This window comes from Lynx canadensis, chromosome E1, assembly GCF_007474595.2.
Source record: "Lynx canadensis isolate LIC74 chromosome E1, mLynCan4.pri.v2, whole genome shotgun sequence".
Taxonomy (NCBI): Eukaryota; Metazoa; Chordata; class Mammalia; order Carnivora; family Felidae; genus Lynx; species Lynx canadensis.
In genome coordinates this window covers 13,970,950-13,991,836 of record NC_044316.2, presented here as the reverse complement: position 1 = coordinate 13,991,836, position 20,887 = coordinate 13,970,950, and the positions used below count along the sequence as shown (strand labels likewise).

General features: G+C 38.9%; 1 protein-coding gene across 2 annotated transcripts in view; it reads right to left on the bottom strand.

Moving 5' to 3' along the window:
* The window catches only part of METTL16 (methyltransferase like 16), a 71,605-nt gene that overhangs the window by 30,292 nt on the left and 20,426 nt on the right, over nucleotides 1-20,887 (bottom strand). For both annotated transcript variants that reach the window (XM_030296027.2, XM_030296026.1), the window contains exons 3-6: nucleotides 10,450-10,649; nucleotides 4,629-4,769; nucleotides 2,636-2,751; nucleotides 570-712 (exon numbers count right to left, since the gene is read on the bottom strand). In XM_030296027.2, coding sequence (XP_030151887.1) covers nucleotides 570-712; nucleotides 2,636-2,751; nucleotides 4,629-4,769; nucleotides 10,450-10,649 — 600 coding nt within the window. The remainder of the gene's footprint in view (nucleotides 1-569; nucleotides 713-2,635; nucleotides 2,752-4,628; nucleotides 4,770-10,449; nucleotides 10,650-20,887) is intronic.

The window sequence follows — 20,887 nt, the reverse complement described above, 5'->3', positions numbered from 1 at the left end:
CAAGACAAATAGCACTTTTCGAGTACCTTATGTTGCTTAATGACAGGCGTGTTGTCCGAAATAATTAGCTTTTAAAAAGGAACAGCTTTAACTCTCCTCTGGAACTGGTTAGTGATCTCAGTTTCCCTTCATTAAGTTCTTGACAGCTCAATGTCCTCACATCTGTCATTGTTTGGGAGACTGATTCCAAGAACATAAATTGCTTCAAGGACTAGGCAACAAATTTATTCTGGTTCATGGGACAGATCTGAACCCATCTGTTTTCTAATCAAAAGCCATATTTGAATCAGTTTTGTTCCACCACAGTATCGTACCAATGGGAGCAATACAATCATACGATATTTTCCTTTCTATCCATGTAGCGCAGATGATTACAAGAAACACAAATCAATTAAGGCCACGAGAGCATCCTCAGAAACAGGGTCTTTGTGGATTGTAGGATCTGCAACCATTTCCATTTTTATCTATTTATTCTTCAGGCTACTGTGATTACATTTCCTCTAAGTGAGGTTGTTTCTTTCAGAATTACATAGGGAAAAAATAGTCCCATGTTGTAATAACTAACTTACCTTAATCTTTTTTTAAGTTGTAAACTGTCATGGATGATCCTTTTAACAAACTCTAATTCACCTCCTTCTGCCATGATTTCTGTGATACCTCCTGTATTTACAGAACTAGGTGGAGGTCTCCGAGGATTTCGAGAGTTTACTCCCTGCACAACAACAACAACAACAACAACAACTGGTGAAAAATTTTTACACCATAAGACTAACTCTTTGACTGTAATCTAGTTCTAAATAAGAATGCTTAGGTGTAATTTTAGTTTCCAAATCATCACGGTAGATCTAGGATTTAAAAATCATATAGCAATTGTAATATTACATCTTAAACAACTGCATTCACACTAATATTCTTCCCCAAGGTCTTTTACCTTCCATCTTTGTGATTAAACGAACAAAAATTTTACCTTTCTCACATAGCCTAATCTGTCACTTTTTATGTTTTGTCTTGGTACCATGCACAGAAAATATTCCACCCAAAGATTATATAAATATTTACTATGTTTTCTTCTAGTACTCTTAGGGTTTCATTTTTTTAAATTTAAATATTTAATCCACTCCTACCACAAACCAAATTGAAAAATTAACTCAAACAGATCAAAGATCTAAATATAAAAGGTGTAATTATAAAACTCTTAGAAGAAAACATAGGAGTATATCTTCATGGCCTTGGCCTACACAATGGTTTCTTAGAGAAATTGGACTCCTCAAAATTAAACTTCCGAGCTGCAAAGGATTCCAACAAGAAAGTGAAAAGACATCCCACAAAATAGGAGAAAATGTCTGCAAACAATAAATCTAATAAGGGACTTGTGATTAGAATACATAAAGAATTCTTACAATAATAATTTAAAAAAATAATCCAATTTTTAAATGGGTAAAGGATCTGAATTGGCATTTCTCCCAAGAAGATATACAAGTTATCAATAAACATGTGAAAAGATGTTCAACATAATTAGCCACCGGGAAAATACACATCAAAACCAAGATGGGATATCACTTTATACTACTTCATACCCACTATGATGGCTATAATCAAGAGGACATATGACAAAAGTGTTGACAAGGACGTGGAGAAACTGGAAATTGGAAGCCTCACACACTGGAGCTGGTGGAATGTAAAATGGTGCAGCCACTTTGGAAAACAAGTCTGGCAGTTCCTCAAACAACTAAACACAGTGATCATATGACCCAGTAATTCCACTCCTACACAAACATTTGTACATGCATGCTCACAGTAGCATTATTCATAACAACCAAAAAGCAGAGACAACCCAAATGTCCATCAATAGATAAGGAAAATATGGTATTTCCATACAATGAAATATTATTTGGCAATAAAAAGAAATTAAGTACTGACACATGCCACAATATGGATGAAACTTGAAAATATATTATGCTTAGTGAAAAGAATCAGTCACATATTATATGATTCCACTTACATGAAATGTCCAAAGCAGGCAAATCCATAAAAACAGGAAGTCCACTGGTGGTTACCTAGGACTGTAGGAGCTGTGGGAAACTGACAGTAACTAATGGAGAGGGGTTTTTCTTAGTGGCAGAGGGAGGAGTTGGGGAGTGAGGAAAATGTTCTAAAACTGACTGCAGTGATAGCTGCAAAACTCTGTGAATATACTAAGAATAATTAAATTCTACCCTTTAAGTGAGTGAATTGTATGGCATGTGAATTATATCAATAAAACTGTTATAAAAAGAAATTTAGTTGTAGTGCTAGTCGTACTCTATTTCTTCATCTGGATGCTGGTTCCACAGGAGTGTTCACTTTGGAAAATCCAATTTACACTTACGGCATGCATACTTGCATATGTTATGTATATATATAATACATATATAAACATATATACGTTCATATATACATAAATATACTGATTTCTCAGATATGTAAGCCAATAAACTTCCTTTATTAAGTCAATCTGAATTGACTCTTCAGGTGCTTGATACCAGAAGCATCCTGGTAACAGCCTCCAAAATAAAAGTTGTTCTTTGCTCTTATCTTTGCAAACATCAACAACTTAGATAAATATTCAATTGTTTTAAAGCAGAAGATATTTTACCTTGGCTTCCAACTGATTTGCAAAAAAAGGTGGGTTGCACATGCAAAAATCATAGATTATCTCAGATTCTTCTTTAAGAGCATCCATCAGGAGTGTCTTCTGTGGTACTTTTACCACTAGGAGAAAATATAGAACTGTTAACTACTCTTAATGCACTGGCAGTTTTCAAATATGACCACAGATTCTATGACACTAGTTCCTTTAAGAGGTGGAGTTTAATATCCCTCTCCTTGAGTATAGGCTGCACCCAGTGACTCACTTTTATTGAATAAAATGAATGTGATGAAGTGATAAGGTGTCACTCCTGAGGCTATGTCATAAAAGAAAAACTGCCCTTTTTCTTGCCCTGTTTCTTGAATTACCTGCACTAAGAGAAGCCAGCTGATATGCCATAAGGATAGTCAACTGGCCTAGAGGAAAGATCCACGTGAACGAACCAAGGTTTCCTATCAGTAGCCATGTAAGCAAATGGCTTTTGGAAGCAAATCTCTACTCCCAGTGAATCATTCAGATGACTACAACCTCATGAAAGACTGAAACAGAACCACCTAACTAGGCCATGCCCAAATTTTCGGCCCGTACGAACCATGACATAAATATCTACTGTTTTAAAGTTGCTAGATTTTGGAGTAATGTGTACTACAGGAATGGGTAAATGAAGAACACATTATTAGTATCTCCCCTTAGAATAATATGTTTAACACTAGTGAGAAAAGTCTAGTTCTTCCAGGAGTGACATAAATTCTCTTTAATTAAAAAAAGAAAAAATGAACAGCTCTTTAAATATACAGTAAGCACAAATATTAAAAAATAACTGGTCACTAAGGGGACTTGATTATTGGTAGCACAGTTCCATATTCTGAAATTTAAAAATGATATACTTTAATCAACAGCAGGGTTTCTCTTCTAAAATCCTGGTGATTAGGTCACTTCATATATAGTTGATATCCAACATTCATGGTAGTTATGGTCTATAAAGTCAACGTGAATACTGAATTGGAACAAATGGCTCCTGAGAGAAATATCTAGGGTTAGGTAACTGTGAACAAGCCTCTGGTCAAACAGTCTCATCAACTACTCAACATACAATGTTGTTTCGTGTTTCTGTTTATAAACACCTTATTTAATATATACTGCTGATTCATTAACACTGAAATCACACCCGCAACACTAGAACTCATGTCTGATGAGACTTAATCTAATACACATATTTCCTGAAAGGTGCATCACAGTCTTCTTGTATTTAAATAACAACTAGATTGCATTTAACACTATGTTTAAACAGCAAAGTCGCCAAGAAAAAAACACAATAATGCCAAAAATGTGGCACTACATAGACTATGAAAAGGACACTTGTTTACAGCAGAGAGCTGAAACAAGAAGACAGATCAGCACCCTGTACAACTTCTGCTGGAAACATGTATGTTGGGTGACTCAAAATTTTTGCCACTCTGCACAGATCTGTGAATGACCATAAAAAGTATCAGAGGTACTGATCTGGGGGTTAAATATAACGCCAAGTATGCAAATTTAGCAAACAGGCAAATTCACAAATATAAAATCCACAAAATTATGAGGATCAACTGTATTTACCATATTTCCTTCTGCATTAATACTGATAACAAAGCTGTAAACTCCATTACAATGTACTGTACCATATTTTTAAGAATTACCGAAGTCTGTATATTAAAAAATATTTTTTTTAACATTTATTAATATTCGAGAGAGAAAGAGAGCATGAGCAGGGGTAGGGGCAGAGAGAGAGAGACAGACAGCAAGACAGACACTGAAACAGGCTCCAGGATCCGAGCTGTCAGCACAGAGCCCGATGTAGGTCTCGAACTCACAAACTGAGCTGAAGTCAGACACTTAACTAACTGAGCCACCCAGGCACCCCAAAGTCTGTATGTTAAAGCAAAAAATTAGATGTATTAAATTACAAAGACAGGTTAACACAAGTGCTTGAAAGAGGTATTTATTCTGTAGAGCTAACCTTTTATAAGATCAGATAAATTATTCTGTTCCACGTTTTTCTTTGCATAGTTGAAGCACATATCATCCACTTCCGTTGCAAGGAAATACCAGCCATTTAAGGTTGTTCCAAGTAAAGGGTAAATGCAGGATGCCCCTGTACCTAGTAAAATGAAAATTCAAAACACATTGCACACACCAGAGACAGAGGTGAGAACAACAAGCCAAACACCATTCTTCCCCTTCTTAGAATTCTTATAACCGTAACAGTGTAAATCCCAAGCTGGTACCTGACTGTACACAAACGGTAGCTGCTGGGGTCTTTAGTCATTTCAGGTGTCAGTCTTACCTCATAATTGGATTCAAATTTCCTAGAGGACAGAAACCTTGCTCTTTTGTGTGTTGTATGTAATGAAGTGCACACAACTGGCTGGTGATCAAGGACTATAAAACTTATAAACTAAAAATGGTCAAAATAAGTCCATTTACTTTATACAATTTTTCATTTTAAATCTCACACAAAACTTGATTTTCTTAAAATCAATGCTTAAAAGAAATCAATGTACATCCCACTCCCCAAAAGCAGAAAAAAAAATACACAGGGTATTCTTATGATTATTTAAATGACCAATGCTCAAATATCCGTAAGCTGTTACTTGAAGGAAATCAGAAGTTAAAAACAAACAAACAACAACAAAAAACTAGATCTCTTAGATGCGATGACATGGAAAGACATTTGATCTAGATGTAAAACACCAATCATTGCCTTCCCCTACTACAGTTTCAAGGGAGATATTCAAAGGCAAATGTTCCAGGCAAAGACAACTAGGGTTTGGTCCTCAACTTGTATGTAGATCCTCTAACCATGAACTGAACTATGTATATACTAACCACAAATACTGTTTTATGACCACTGACCAATCTTGGCCAGTAAGATCCAAAAGCACATGTTCAAGAGAAGAAAAGCCAGTGTTTATCTTGAAGGCCTATAGCAGTCAGCCTCTACCAGGCCACTCCAGGCCTGCTTTCCTCGGACTACATCTAGGGGCCAGTCTAGTCTTCTAAGGATTTGGCCAGAAGAGATGGGGCTAGGGATACCTCTCACCCAGAGGCAACCCAGGGTCTCTTACTGCTTCCTCATTAAGTATTCTAACAGGCTGATAAAAGACACAACCATAACTAACAGCCCTTTGACAGTCACCATGATTGCTATACTTTCTATCATGTTTACCTAATAGCATCCTGGCCCTGGTGCTACTGGGCAAACACCCCCTTGGGAATGTATGAGGTAGCAAAGGAAGGGGTGGTGAAGGGAACTCATGCTCCTCTCAGAGGCCACAATTACTGAGTCCCTGCTAGCCATTCTGGTAAGTCAGAATCATTCACAGTAAGGAAATTTAAGAAGCTCCGTAGGAAAAAATATCTGGACCAGATACCAGGCCCTTGATTCTCACACAATAGCCTCTCTTTTCACACTTCAATTCATTCAAAATCAAAGAGCAAAAAGAAGAAAGTACACTTTCCTTCAGCTACCTCCAGGATAATAAACACAGGTAAAGACCTGTTTTTTGCACCCCACCCCCAAAAAAATTAAGTTGCTCAATTCTTAAGACTAAAAAACTTGAATTCTAACATCCTAGTCTCCTCAGAAAGCTGAATGACATTTTTTAATGGATAATAACACTTGTAATTATAAATAAAAATGGAAAGTGTATAATCATAAAATTAGAGCAAACTGATGGAGTCTGGGGGAAGAATTTATATAAAACCCTAATTAGAATGAATGTGATTTCAGCTAGAGCGCCCCTTGTGAAGAGCTAAAATCCATTAACCTCCTATATCCCCAAGTGTTATTTTAGACAGTTTGGGGCATAATTAAATTAGTACCAAGTAGGCTCTTGAGTTTTCTATAACCCATCAACCAATCTTCTGCCATGAACATAAAAGGGCAGAGCGTTAGCTAAACCCCTCATTTTTACATACTGCTTAGCTCATATGGGATGTTCAGAATTTTGAATGTTGAAAGAATGATGTATTTATCTATGAACATTCAACGAATTATTATCAGACACCTACTAGAAAGCTAGAAACTTTGTAAGGCCTTGGGATAGTATAGTAAGCAAAAAAGGTTAACAGGTTCTGCACTTTGCAACCTAGTGGCCAAGAAAGACATTATTCAGACAAGTCAAAGTGTGTTAAAAATTACAACAAATACCCTGAAGGAAGAAACATGGTTTTCTAAAGCTTATAATCAAGGAACTTGTCTCATGCTAGAAGGTCAGAGAAGCCTTTCTTGAGAAAATAAGGCTTGAGTTGACAACTACAGTATATATGAGATTCTAACAAGGTGACAATGGGGAAGTTCCAGGTAGAGGGAACAACATGTACATTCACGGTGCCTTATTAGAAGGACTAAAGACCAAAACTGTAGAAAATAAGGAAGAAAACCACACTGGATGAGACTTAGAGAGGCCCAGAGAAGAGGGTAGGGAACAGACAATGGATGTTTTAACAGCCTAAGTCAGGATATTGGGTGTTTATCACAGAAGCAATAAGAAGCCATTAAAGCCATAAAGATGTGACCAAGTATGTATGGATTTATACATACTTTCTGGAGAATGAAATGGAGAGGCAACAGAGTGGATGAGAAGAATAGTTAAAAAGTAATCTGTAGACCAGGGGACAGAACAGTGACTTGGACTGAGATGGCTGCAGCGGAAATGGAGAAAGTAGATAATTGAAGAAATATTTAAGAAACAAAACCAACAGGAAATGATAGACATTCTCGGTGAGAATGGAGAGACCTATCAAAGAATATCAAGGATGAAAGTGGATTGTGATCAGGAGACTATAGATGCTGGAGAGGATGTGGAGAAACGGGAACCCTCTTGCACTGTTGGTGGGAATGCAAATTGGTGCAGCCGCTCTGGAAAACAGTGTGGAGGTTCCTCAAAAAATTAAAAATAGACCTACCCTATGACCCAGCAGTAGCACTGCTAGGAATTTACCCAAGGGATACAGGAGTGCTGATGCATAGGGGCACTTGTACCCCAATGTTTATAGCAGCACTCTCAACAATAGCCAAATTATGAAAGAACCTAAATGTCCATCAACTGATGAATGGATAAAGAAATTGTGGTTTATATACACAACGGAGTACTACGTGGCAATGAGAAAGAATGAAATATGGCCCTTTGTAGCAACGTGGATGGAACTGGAGAGTGTGATGCTAAGTGAAATAAGCCATACAGAGAAAGACAGATACCATGTTTTCACTCTTATGTGGATCCTGAGAAACTTAACAGAAACCCATGGGGGAGGGGAAGGAAAAAACAAAAAAAGAGGTTAGAGTGGGAGAGAGCCAAAGCATAAGAGACTCTTAAAAACTGAGAACAAACTGAGGGTTGATGGGGGGGTGGGAGGGAGGGGAAGGTGGGTGATGGGTATTGAGGAGGGCATCTTTTGGGGTGAGCACTGGGTGTTGTATGGAAACCAATTTGACAATAAATTAAAAAAAAAAAAAAAAAGAGGGGCGCCTGGGTGGTGCAGTCGGTTAAGCGTCTGACTTCAGCCAGGTCACGATCTCACGGTCTGTGAGTTCGAGCCCCGCGTCGGGCTCTGGGCTGATGGCTCAGGGCCTGGAGCCTGTTTCCGATTCTGTGTCTCCCTCTCTCTCTGCCCCTCCCCCGTTCATGCTCTGTCTCTCTCTGTCCCAAAAATAAATAAACGTTGAAAAAAAAAATTAAAAAAAAACAAAAAAAAAAAAAAGAAAGTGGATTGTGGTGGATCCACTGAAAATAAGGAATGAAGAAAAAGGACCAAGATGAGCAAGAAAAGACAATGGAGTCTGGTCTTGGACATGGCAAAGTCTGAGACGTTCTTGAGAAATCTGTATTGCCGACATAAGAGACTACAGCTCAAGATAATCCAAGTTGGCAGAATATATAAATTTGTGGGTTTTTTGATTGGAGGTGGGAAACAGTCACAGATGTGGGTGAAATTGCCCAGAAGTAGGATGCTCAATAGGAAAAGGGCTAAAGATTGAGCTCTAAGGATTCTCAACATCTAATGGCCACACAGAGGAAAGCAAGCCTAAAAGGGGAGAAGAGTGACTAGAAGGGAAAGAGGAAAACCAGAGGAAGCCCATGGAGGAACATGCATAAAGGAGAATGGAGGAGTCAATAAATCACCTAAAAAGGTCATGTATGAGGAAGACTGAAAATGTTCGCTGAAAATGCATACAAAAGTCAAAGTTAAAAAAAAAAGTCAAAGTTAAACATCTACTACTATCTAGAAAGTATGTTTCCTATTAACTACAGTTTGAAATAGGGCTACAGAGCTTTGTTCCCATAAAGGACTAGTAAAGGCCAAAGGATTAAAATTTATTCTTTATTTTTCTGGGGGTGTCTGGGTGGCTCAGTCAGTTAAGTGTCTGACTTTGGCTCAGATCATGATCTCACTGCTCAAACCCCACATCAAGCTCTGTGATGACAGCTTGGAGCCTGTAGCCTGCTTCAGATTCCGTCTCCCTCTCCCTCTCTCAAATATAAAGTAAAACATTAAAACAATTTTTTTTTTCCTTTACTTTTTATCTGGGGAGGGGAGGGGCAGAGGGAGGAGAGAGAGAGAATCTTAAGCAGGCTCCACTCCCAGCAGAGAGCAGAGAGCCTGATGCAGGGCTCGATCTCACAACAATGAGATCTTGACCTGAGCTAAAATCAAAAGGACGCTTAACCAACAGAGCCATCCAGGCGCTATGAATTAAAAAATTTTCTTAACCCTATCAAATTAAAACATTGGCTATGATATGGCACCTGGGTAGCTCAGCCATTAAGCATCTGACTTTGGCTCAGGTCATGATCTCACAGTTCCCCAGTTTGAGTTCCACAACAGGTGAGCACAAGCCCCTCCCTGTTTGTTTGTTTGTTTCTTTCTCTCTCTCTCTCTCTCTCTCTCTCTCTCTCTCTCTCTCCCCTTGCTCACTGGTGCCCCCCCCCCCATAAAATAAAACATTGGCTATGATAAACATACAATACACTTATAATTGCAAAACATACCCTGGCTTTATTTCCTTCTGTATTTCCACTTAATCTCCCAAATGAACAGATAGTCCTTTCCACTGTTACAAGTTTACAACTAAGAGAACATCTTAATTTAAATCGATGACTTTTTCCCTCTCTTTGATTTTGGATTAAATGTCCTCTATTAATAAAGAGATTCCTGGGGCACCTGGGTGGCTCAGTTCGGTTAAGCCTCCGCCTTTGGCTCAGGTCATGATCTCACGGTTTGTGGGTTCCAGCCCCGCATCGGGCTCTGTGCTGACAGCTCAGAGCCTGAAGCCTGCTTCAGATTCTGTGTCTCCCTCTCTCTCTGCCCCTTCACTGCTCTTGCGCGCTCTCTCTCTCTCTCTCTCTCTCAGAAATAAAATATTAAAAAAAAGAGAGAGATTCCTTAAAGTATTCAGCCCACATGATCTTTTATTAAATGGCTATCACACAGTATCCCAATATGGGGGCTACTGCATTAACACCAAATAATTCAGAGTAAAAATAATGCCCCAAAGACACAGACATCAATATGGTAATCTGAAAAGGTAAGAAAACAAGAGCCTCACTTGCGTTCTGCACTGTTATACCCCTGCTCCCTGTTTGGTGCTGAAAATCCCTTCTCAAGAGAAATAAATGGCAGAAAAGCCCAAGTGTAGCAAAAAAGAACAGTAATATCTGTAGCCAGCTTCTTTCACACACAAATACCCAGAAGAGAAGTTTACAAAGAAACGGACATTGCAAAATTTATGAAACTTATGTTCAGCTAAAAAAGAATTTAAAACCATATATACATACCTATGTCAATTCCTCTTCGGAGAGTACTTTTGTCAGAGTCCTGATGACCAATCAGATCTTCTACCCAATGAATGTAGTTGAGTCTCAAGGGCACTGTAGGAATCAGTCTTTCCAATGGAATATCAATGGAAAGTCCAAAATCTTCCTTTAGAAGAGTACAAGTCAGAGCTCTGACTGCTTCGGGGTCTTTAAAATTAAGACTGAGGAGTGGAGAAAAAGAAACAAAACTGATTAGTAAGATTTACTATGCTATACAAGTTCTATGTCAGCCACGCAATACCAAACACCCATTTGAATTTTCTAGATCACACATAAATAACTATGCAGAACATTCACAGTGGCATACATATATGGGTGTTTAATACAATTATAGTTTATGAAAGGCAGTATAAATTTCCACCAAAAGTATTGCATTTTCATACAAGGAGCATAGAGGACAAGAGTGCCTCTGTTCCAATTCCTGCCTGATTATCTCCTTACTTAGTTATGTGACTTTGGACAAATTATCTCACCTCCATGAGACTGTTTCCTCAGCTATGGGGATAACAGCATCTATATCATAGTTTGGCTGTGAGATAAACTGAGAAAAGTAGTTAGCATCATGCCCAGTACATAGTAACTATTTTACAAACCCTAGCCTGTTTTTACTATTATTATTAACATCATTTGACATTAGCACTTTTTGAAAATCATGTTTAAAAGCAAAAAGCAATATAAAATGCTTGATAATGAAAACAGGATTAGAGGGGCACCTGGGTGCCTCCGTCAAATAAGCATCCAACTCTTGATTTCAGCTCAGGTCATAATACCAGGGTGGTGGGACTGAGCCCAGCGTCAGGCTTCTTGCTGAGCATGGAGCCTGCTTGGGATTCTCCCTCCCTCCCCCCCCCCCTCCCCCCCCCCCCCCCCCCCCCCCCCCCCCCCCCCCGCCTCCTCTCTCTAATAAAAAAATACAAAATCTAAGGGTCGTTCCAGGTAAAATTTTAAGGGTTTATGAAGCATACTATGAATTAAGTACAATAGTACTCAAATATTTGTAGAGCAAATTATAGAGACATGAACAATCAAGACAATTATTGAAGACACAGAATAACCAAGCAACAGCAAACATTTCCATTATCTTCCAGTCTGACACCTAACAAATTCTTTATTCTGCTCTGTGATACTAAGCATACAGTAACACTATTGAACACATATTGAGGAATATACAATCAGCGGTTAAAGATGACATGATCTACCTTTAAAAAAACTGTTCAGGGGCGCCTGGGTGGCTCAGTCGGTTGAGCATCTGACTTCGGCTCAGGTCATGATCTCACAGTCTGTGAGTTCGAGCCCCGCGTCAGGCTCTGTGCCGACAGCTCAGAGCCTGGAGCCTGCTTCAGATTCTGTGTCTCCCTCTCTCTGTGACCCTCCCCCGTTCATGCTCTGTCTCTCTCTGTCTCAAAAAACTAAATAAACATTAAAAAAAAAAACTTAAAAAAAAAAAACTGTTCAGAGAGGCACCTGGGTGGCTCTGTCCGTTAAGCATCCAACTCTTTTTTTTTTTTTTTTTTTTTTTTTTTTTTTTTTTTTTTTTTTTTTTTTAAAAGGCATCCAACTCTTGATTTCAGCTCAGGACATGACCCCAGAGCTGTAGAATGGAATCCCAAGCAGGCTCCATGCTGTCAGCACAGAGCCCCACTTGGGATTCTGTCTCTCCCTGTCCCTCTGCCCTCCTCTGCTTGCTTGCTCTCACTCTCTCAAAATAAACAAACCAAAAACAAACTGTTAAAAAAACACAACTTTAGTTTTTTTTTTTAAGTTTATTTATTTATTTTGAGAGAGAGAGTGAGCACACAGGGTAGGGGCAGAGAGGAGGAGACTTCCCAGCAGGTTCTGTGCTGACACTGCAGGGCCTGACACAGGGCCTGAACTCAAGAACCACAAGATCATGACCTGAGCCGAAATCAAGAGTCAGATGCTTAACCAACTGAGCCACCAGACACACCAAACACAATTTTAATAGTAAAAGAATTTACAAAGAGTGATGATGGGCAGGATTAGATTTTAGGAATACAGGTCTGTTTGTTATCTATACAAAAACTGCACAATATACTTGAATATAACTATTTCTTATACCTTTAAGAATGCTTTGGGGGGCGGGTGGGGGGAAACACCCGGGTGGCTCAATCGGTTAAGTGTCTGACTTCGACTCAGGTCATGATCTCACGCCCCGTAAGTTCGAGCCCCACATCGGGCTCTGCGCTGACAGCTCAGAGCCTGGAGCCTGCTTTGGATTCTGTGTCTCCCTCTCTCTCTGTCCCTCCCCTGTTCAAGCTCTGTCTCTCTCTCTCTCTCAAAAATAAAGATTAAAAAAAAAATGTTTTAGCGTACTAGTTTGTAGGGAAAAAATGAGATTAAGAACAAAGCTTTCACTGAGAGTGTAAACTGGTGCAGCCACTATGGAAAACAGTAATGGTGGTGCCTCAAAAGATTAAAAATAGAACTACTGAAAGGGAGACACAGAGAGATAAACCAAGAAACAGACTCTTAACTACAGAGAACAAACTGATGGTTACCAGAGGGGAGGGGTGAAATAGGTGATAGGGATTAAGGAATGCACTTGGCATGATGTGCTCTGAATAGGTATAGAATTGTTGAATCACTATTATAGTACACCTGAAACTAATATAATATTGTATGTTAACTACACAGGAATTAAAAAAAAATACAACTACCATATGGTCTAGCAATTCCACTTGAGTATTTATTCAAAGAAAATGAAAACATTAACTCAAAAGAGATATATGCATCCCTATGTTCACAACAGCATTATTTACAATAGTTAAAACATGGAAACAATCTAAGGGTCCATGAATGGATAAATGGCTAAAAAAAATGTGAAATCTCACACACACACATGCAAGCACCCAGAAGAATATTACTCAGCCATAAAAATGAAAAAAATCTGGGGCACCTGAGTGGATCAGTCAGTTAAGCATCTGACTTTGGCTCAGGTCGTGATCTCACAGTTCACTGGGTTCCAGCCCTGCATCGGGCTGTCTGCTGTCAGCACAGAGTCCACTTCAAATCCTCGGTCTCCCTCTCTCTCTGCCCCTCCTGACTCACGTTGGCTCTTGCTATCTCTCAAAAATAAATAAACATGCTCAACATCACTTATCATCAGGGAAATACAAATCAAAACCACAATGAGATACCACCTTACACCTGTCAGAATGGCTCACATTAACAACTCAAGCAACAATAGATGTTGGCAGGGAAGAGGAGAAAGAGGATCTCTCTGGCATTGCTGGTGGGAATGCAAATTGGGGCAGCCACTCTGGAAAACAGTATGCAGGTTCCTCAAAAAATTAAAAACAGAACTACCCTACAACCCAGCAATTGCACTATTAGGCATTTATCCACAGGATACAGGTGTGCTGTTTTCAAAGGGGCACATGCACTCCAATGTTTATAGCAGCACTATCAATGATAGCTGAAGTATGGAAGGAGCCCAAATGTCCACTGACTGATGAATGGATAAAGAAGATGTGGTATACATATACGATGGAGTATTACTCGGCAATCAAAAATAATGAAATCTTGCCATTTGCAACTACGTGGATGGAACTGGAGGTATTATACTAAGTGAAATTAGTCAGAGAAAGACAAAAATCATATGACTTCACTCATATGAGGATTTTAAGAGACAAAACAGATGAACATAAGGGAAGGGAAACAAAAGTAATATAAAAACAGGGAGGGGGACAAAACAGAAGAGACTCATAAATATGGAGAACAAACTGAGGGTTACAGGAGGGGCTGTGGGAGGAGGAATGGGCTAAATGGGTAAGGGGCACTAAGGAATCTACTCCTGAAATAATTGTTGCGCTATATGCTAATTTGGATGTAAATTTAAAAAATTAAAAAATAAAACAAGTTATAAAAAAATTTTTTTTTAAACATGTTACATTGACTTTGGGACCCGGTGGGAAAGAGCAGTACCTGTTTGTGAAAGCTGAAAGAATCAGGAAAGTGGTATCAGAGTCCGGAATAAAGGAAATATTGTTATGTAAAAAAGAATAAATAAATAAATTAATAATAAAAATATTCTTAGAAATAAAAAAAATTAAAATAAACATTAAAAAAAAGAAAATAAAAACCTGCCATTTGTAACAACAGTGAAGGGGTGAAGGGGGCCAAAATGTATACATTTTCAGTTATAAAATAAGGAAGTTATGGAGATGTAATGTACAGCATGGTAGCTATAGTAAATAATACCATATTGCAAATTTTAAAGTTGCTAAGAGAATCTTAAAAGTTCTCATCACAAGATGGGGACACCTGGGTGGCTCAGTCAGATAAGCACTCTGTTTCAGCTCAGGTCATGATCTCATGGCTTGTGAGTTCAAGCCCCACATCAGACTCCGTGCTGACAATGTGGAGCCTGCTGGAGATTCTCTTTCTCCCCCTCTCTCTCTGTCCCTCCTCCTCTCACTCACTCTCTCTGCCTTTCTCTCAAAAATAAGTAAACTTAAAAAAAAATTCTCATCACAAGAAAACAAATGTGACTATATGATGACAGATATTAAGCAGACTTAATGTGTTCATTAAAAAGAATGTAAGCTTACTTATTTGTTTGAAAGAGGAAGGAGGGTAGGGGCAGGGTGTGGGGGGGGAGAGAGAATTCCAAGCAGGCTCCCCACTGTCAGTGCAGAGCCCCATGCGGGGCTCAAACTCATACACCGCGAGATCATGACATGAGCCGCAACCAAGGGTACGTTTAACTGAGCCACCCAGGCACTCCAATGTGTTCATTTTTAACATATACAAATATTGAATCATTAGATTATATACCTAAAACGGGTATATGTCAATTATACCTCAATTTAAAAAAATGGAACTTTAATATAATCTAAAGAAGATGGCTATAGGGGAATCTCAAGAGATATAATCAGAACCTAGAAGCAATGAGCATAACTAGTGTTCCAGATCTTAGTTTCCAAATACCATTCCCACTAAAAGGAATCAGAGTTCCTTAGCTGAATGGCTATTCCAGGTTTGAAGTAGGAGAAAATATAAGATAAACCTAGAACATTTCGTTGTATCAGAAAATAGGACATACTCAAAGATGAGGAAAGTCACAAGGACATGGGCCAGTTAAGGGGGCACCCACTGACCAAATCTGGGACAATCTGAATGAAGAATGCCATCAAGGGATTATATCCCCAGAGTAAAAGAAAAATATACATGAGTCTATACTTACACAAATAGATAAATAAATGGGGGAGAAAGGACAGCTTTTATTTACAATAGAATAATTACCAAATGTGTAGAAGTAATGAAGGAGTAGAAAATTATACTTGGCAATCACAATGCTAATGTTTCAACTAAGAATCATCAGTGGCTCCCTCTCTCTGCCCCTCCCCCACTCACATTCTGTCTCTCTCAAAAGTAAACAAACATTAAAAAAATTTTTTTGAAGTGGGGAGAGGGGGGCTCAGAGCACTTGGGTGGCTCAGTCAGTTAGACGTCTGACTTCGGCTCAGGTCATGATCTCACCATTTGTGAGTTTGAGCCCTGCATCGGGCTCTGTGCTGACAGCTCAGAGCCTGGAGCCTGCTTCAGATTCTGTGACTCCCTCTCTCTCTATGCTCCTCCCCCACCCATGCTCTCTCTCAAAAAAATAACGTTAAAAATTTTTTTAAGAAGCCGGGGGGAGCACTCAGGTCATGGTCTCACCATTCGTGTGTTCGAGCCCCACATCAGACTCTGTGCTGACAGCTCAGAGCCTAGAGCCTGCTTCAGATTCTGTCTCCCCCTTTCTCTACTGCTCCCCCAGTCAACTCTGCCTCTCTCTCTCTCAAAAATAAACATTAAAAAAAATTTTTTTTAGATCATCAATGGATGCTAAAAATAGTACAAAGTTCAATGAGAAACAGAATATTTACATGGTCTCAAGGTACTTCCCCACAAATTATCAATTACAAAGGAGAAAACAGTAACTCTGTAATGAAGAAATCTGATGGATACCACCTTAAACAAGTGATCAAAGTTAACACCACTAATCATGGATGGGACAAATTAACATCATAGGCTTCAGTGATGCATAAGAAGGACAAAACAGGACAAAGAAAACAAGACTGAAAAAAGCACACAAAAATGAAATGGAATTGAGGAATGAGATCGTGGGGATGATGACACAATACTGTCCACAACTAAAAACTAAAAACCACTGATTTATACAGTACAGAGGGGGAATTTTACAGTAGTTAACTATATCAGAATAAACAAATGAAATGAACAAGAAGTTAAAAAATTAGAAAAAAAAAAAAATACGGGAGAAGCAGATAACAGAGACCCCTCATACACTTAATTGGTCTTCCTGAATAAGAAAACCAAAGGAGGAAAACAAAGAAATTATTCAAAATAATCCCCTGCCCCCACAAGAAGATTCACTGAATCTTCAGTGAATTAGCAATTCAGAATTAGCAATACTGAAAAACCAATTCAGAATTAGCAATACTAACACATGTACCAAAAAAGTTACTAGACTTTAAGGATTAAAAGAAAAAAATCGTTTTTACACCTTGGCAAAAAAGTTAAACCACCTACTGGGGGAAGAAGGGCAACAGGGTAAAAAGAAAAAAATGGCTTCAGGGAACACCTGGCTGGTACAGTTGGTGACATATGCGACTCTTGATCTCAGATTTCTTGAGTTTGAGCCCACAATGGACATAAAGATTACTAAAAAATAAAATCTTTAGGGGCACCTGGATGGCTCAGTTGGTTAAGAGTCCGACTCTTGGTTTTGGCTCAGGTCATGATCTCACGGTTTGTGAGTTTTGAGTCCTGTGTCAGGCTTTTGTGCTACAGGTGTGGAGCCTGCTTGGGATTCTCTCTCTCCCTCTTTCTATGTATGCCCCTCCCACACTTGCACACATGTGTTCTCTCCTTCTTTCTCTCAAAATAAATAAATGAACTTAAAAAATTAGTAAGTAGGGGCACCTGGGTGGCTCAGTCAGTTAAGTGTCCAACTCTTGGTTTCAGGTTGAGTTATGATCTTGCAGTTCATTACATTAAGCCCTGAGTCTGGCTCTGCACTGACACCACAGAGCCTGCTTGGGATTCTCTCTCTCCCTCTCTCCCTCCCTCCTCTCTCTCTCCTTCTCTCTCTCTCTCTCTCTCTCTCAAAAATAAATAGGGGCACCTGGGTGGCTCAGTCGCTTAAGCATCCAACTTCAGCTCAGGTCATGATCTCACAATTCACGAGTTTGAGCCCTACACTGGTCTCTCTGCTGTCAGTACAGAGCCTGCTTCAGATCCTTTATCTTCCTCTCTCTCTGCCCCTCCCTTGCTTGCACATTTTCTCTCTCTCAAAAATAATAAATATTTAAAAAATAAAATAAAATCGTTTTTAAAAGTTTATTTACTTTGGGAGGATGACGAGAGCACAGAAGGAGCAGAGAGAGAGGGAGACAGAGAATCCCAAGCAGACCCCGGTAGGGTCTCGAACTCACAAACTGCAAGATCATGACCTGAGCCAAAACCAAGAGTCAGATGCTTAAGTGACTGAGCCACCCAGATGCCCCAAAATAAAATCTTAAAAAAAAAAAAAAGACTGACTTCAGACTTCCACGCAACAGCACTATTTAATAGCAGAAAACAAAAGGACACAGACTACAAAGCCCTTAGAGGAAAAGAATGTTACCTAACAATTTTATACTCAGCAAAATTGTATTTCAAGTATAATGACAACAGATAAATGTTTTTAAGCACATAAGAACTCAAGGAACATAGGTTTCCACGATCCCTTTGTGAAAAAAAAAAAAAAATCCCTAATGGAAAAATTCAACAACCAACAGACAAACTATAGCAATAGACTAGCAGTGAGCAGTGAAGCTATTTTAACTGGAGAACTAAGATTAAAACACCTGTGAACTGTGGCCACACAACAGGACATGTACACACAATTAAAATTAAGGAGGGGAAAAGGAAGAGGTAATTAAGTACATTATTTCCTCAACATGGGTCAGAAGATTTCATCCAAAACTGATAAAGTAGGTAGCAGAGATATAAGGTATACATTTAAGAATATAAACACTAGAAAAATTAAGAGAAACAATATAATCGAATAAAATCAAGTGGTAAAGAAAAGGGAGATGAAAGCCAAATCACACAGAGTAAAGGAAAAAAAAAAGAAGCAACCAAAACAAAGCACAATATAAAATAAATGTAAATGGGTCAAATCTATTCTAAAACTCTCAGGTTAGATCATAAAGACAAAACCAAAAAACTATGCTGTAAACAAAGACTATGCCAAAACACAGTGATCCAGGGGCACATGGGTGTCTCAGTCAGTTAAGCATCTGACTTCGGCTCGGGTCCTGATCTCAGTTCCTGAGTTCAAGCCACGCATCGGGCTCTGTGCTGCCAGCTCAGAACCTGGAGCCTGTTTAAGATTCTGTGTCTCCCTCTCTCTCTCTGCCCCTCCCCCACTTGCACTCTGTCTCTCAAAAATAAACAAACATAAAAAACAAAAAAAAACCAAAAAAAACATAGTGATCCAAAGATTGAAAGTAAAAGTTTAAGTGAAAGTAAAAGAGAAAACAGCAGGTATTACCTTACACTAGATCACCATCAATTTAGAAGAAGGATAAAAAGCACTGAATGAGAAACAGCAGTGACTGTGCAGGAACCGTCAAAAATACAAAATGCCACAGCAAAGTCGGGAGAATGGCTAATTTCTACCTCCTGTCCCCTGCCTTTTTAAAGTAAACTCTACTCCAACTTGGGGCTCAAACTGACAACCCCAAGATCAAAAGTCTGCATGCTTTGCTGACAGCCAGCCAAGCATCCCAAGCGGATAGTAATTTAAAAAATAATTACCCCTTCACATTTAGGTGGGGATTTTTGAAATTTTAAAGACCAGTTTCCACAAAACAGTGGAAGTAGAAGTTTATTGTATAAATATATGCGAGCAAAAAAAGTGTCATTAAAATATATTACGTGTATTTAAAGGGGAATTAAGTATTAAGTCTACTCCTAGACATCTAAATAGATATATATTAGTTTTGTAATTTGTGGGGCCGATAAAAGAGAATCTATAAGCAAGCGATGATGAACACATTTCTGCTTCACTCAATCACACAACATTAACACACACACACACACACACACACACACACACAATGGGGGTTCTGGGCTGGCTCAGATGGTAGACTCTTGATCTCAAGGTTGTGAGTTCAAGCCCTAAACTGGGTGCAGAGATACAGAGATTACTAAGAAATTAATTCGTTAAAAAAGAACTTTCATTACCTTTGTATTTCTTCAAATAAAAGCAGTACAATCTCAGATTCAACAAGATAAATGATGTAGCATAAAAAAGGGGGTTTTAAATCTATAAAAACTTTACTTTTAATTCTAAAAAGAATATTGGATTTTACTCCTGTGAAACCCATCAAGTGTGTGAAAAGATGGGCCAACTCCATTTCCCTCAGTAACAGAGAATGGGAATCGAATTTTTACATGTGGGTGGGGTGCCTGCGTGGCTCAGTCAATTAAGCATCTATCTGACTTTGGCTTAGATCATGATCTCACAGTTTGTGGGTTCGAGCCCCATGTCGGGCTCTGTGCTGGCAGCTCAGAGCCTGGAGCTTGCTTTGGATTCTGTGTCTACCTCTCTGTCCCTTCCCTGCTCACGCTGTCTCTCTCTCTCTCAAAATACACATGGAAAGACGTTCACATCTGAGTACCAGACTAAGGCATTCAAATGAATTCATATTCTTTATTCTATAACAGTTGCCCAATCTATCAAGCTTCACTGCTAAACACACAAACAGAATTATATCCCAATATAATACCTATGTTCAAAGCCTAAAAATCTGAAATGTAAAATTACCAATTTTTCTATCAAAGAAACTTAATAGCCTAGATACCTTGTAAATAAACTTGGAATGGGGGCACCTGGGTGGCTCAGTCGGTTAAGTGTCCGACTTTGGCTCAGGTCATGATCTCGTGGCTTGTGAGTTTGAGTCCTGCATCGGGCTCTGTGCTGACAGCTCAAAGCATGGAGCCTGCTTCGGATTCTGTGCCTCCCTCTCTCTGCCCTGCACTCACTCACTCACTCACTCACTCACTCCCTCTCTCTCAAAAGTAAACACTAAAAAAAAAAATTTTTTTTTAAATAAACTTGGAACAGTATTACCTTGAACAGCGTTAACAGAAGTGAAGTACATCCTGACATAGTTACTACCCTACAACTTCTGAGTGTTACTTTGCACTGGCACTTTAAATAAAATTATGAAAATCAGGGATTGCAAACTCAAATACTTACAAGGTACTACTCAAAATGCCAGTCCCTAACAAGATATGGAGCTTGTGCATGCCTGTAAATCAGTATACTGAAGAAAGTCATTCAACCAAAGAAATGTCTGCTAAACAGACATGTAGCATAAGG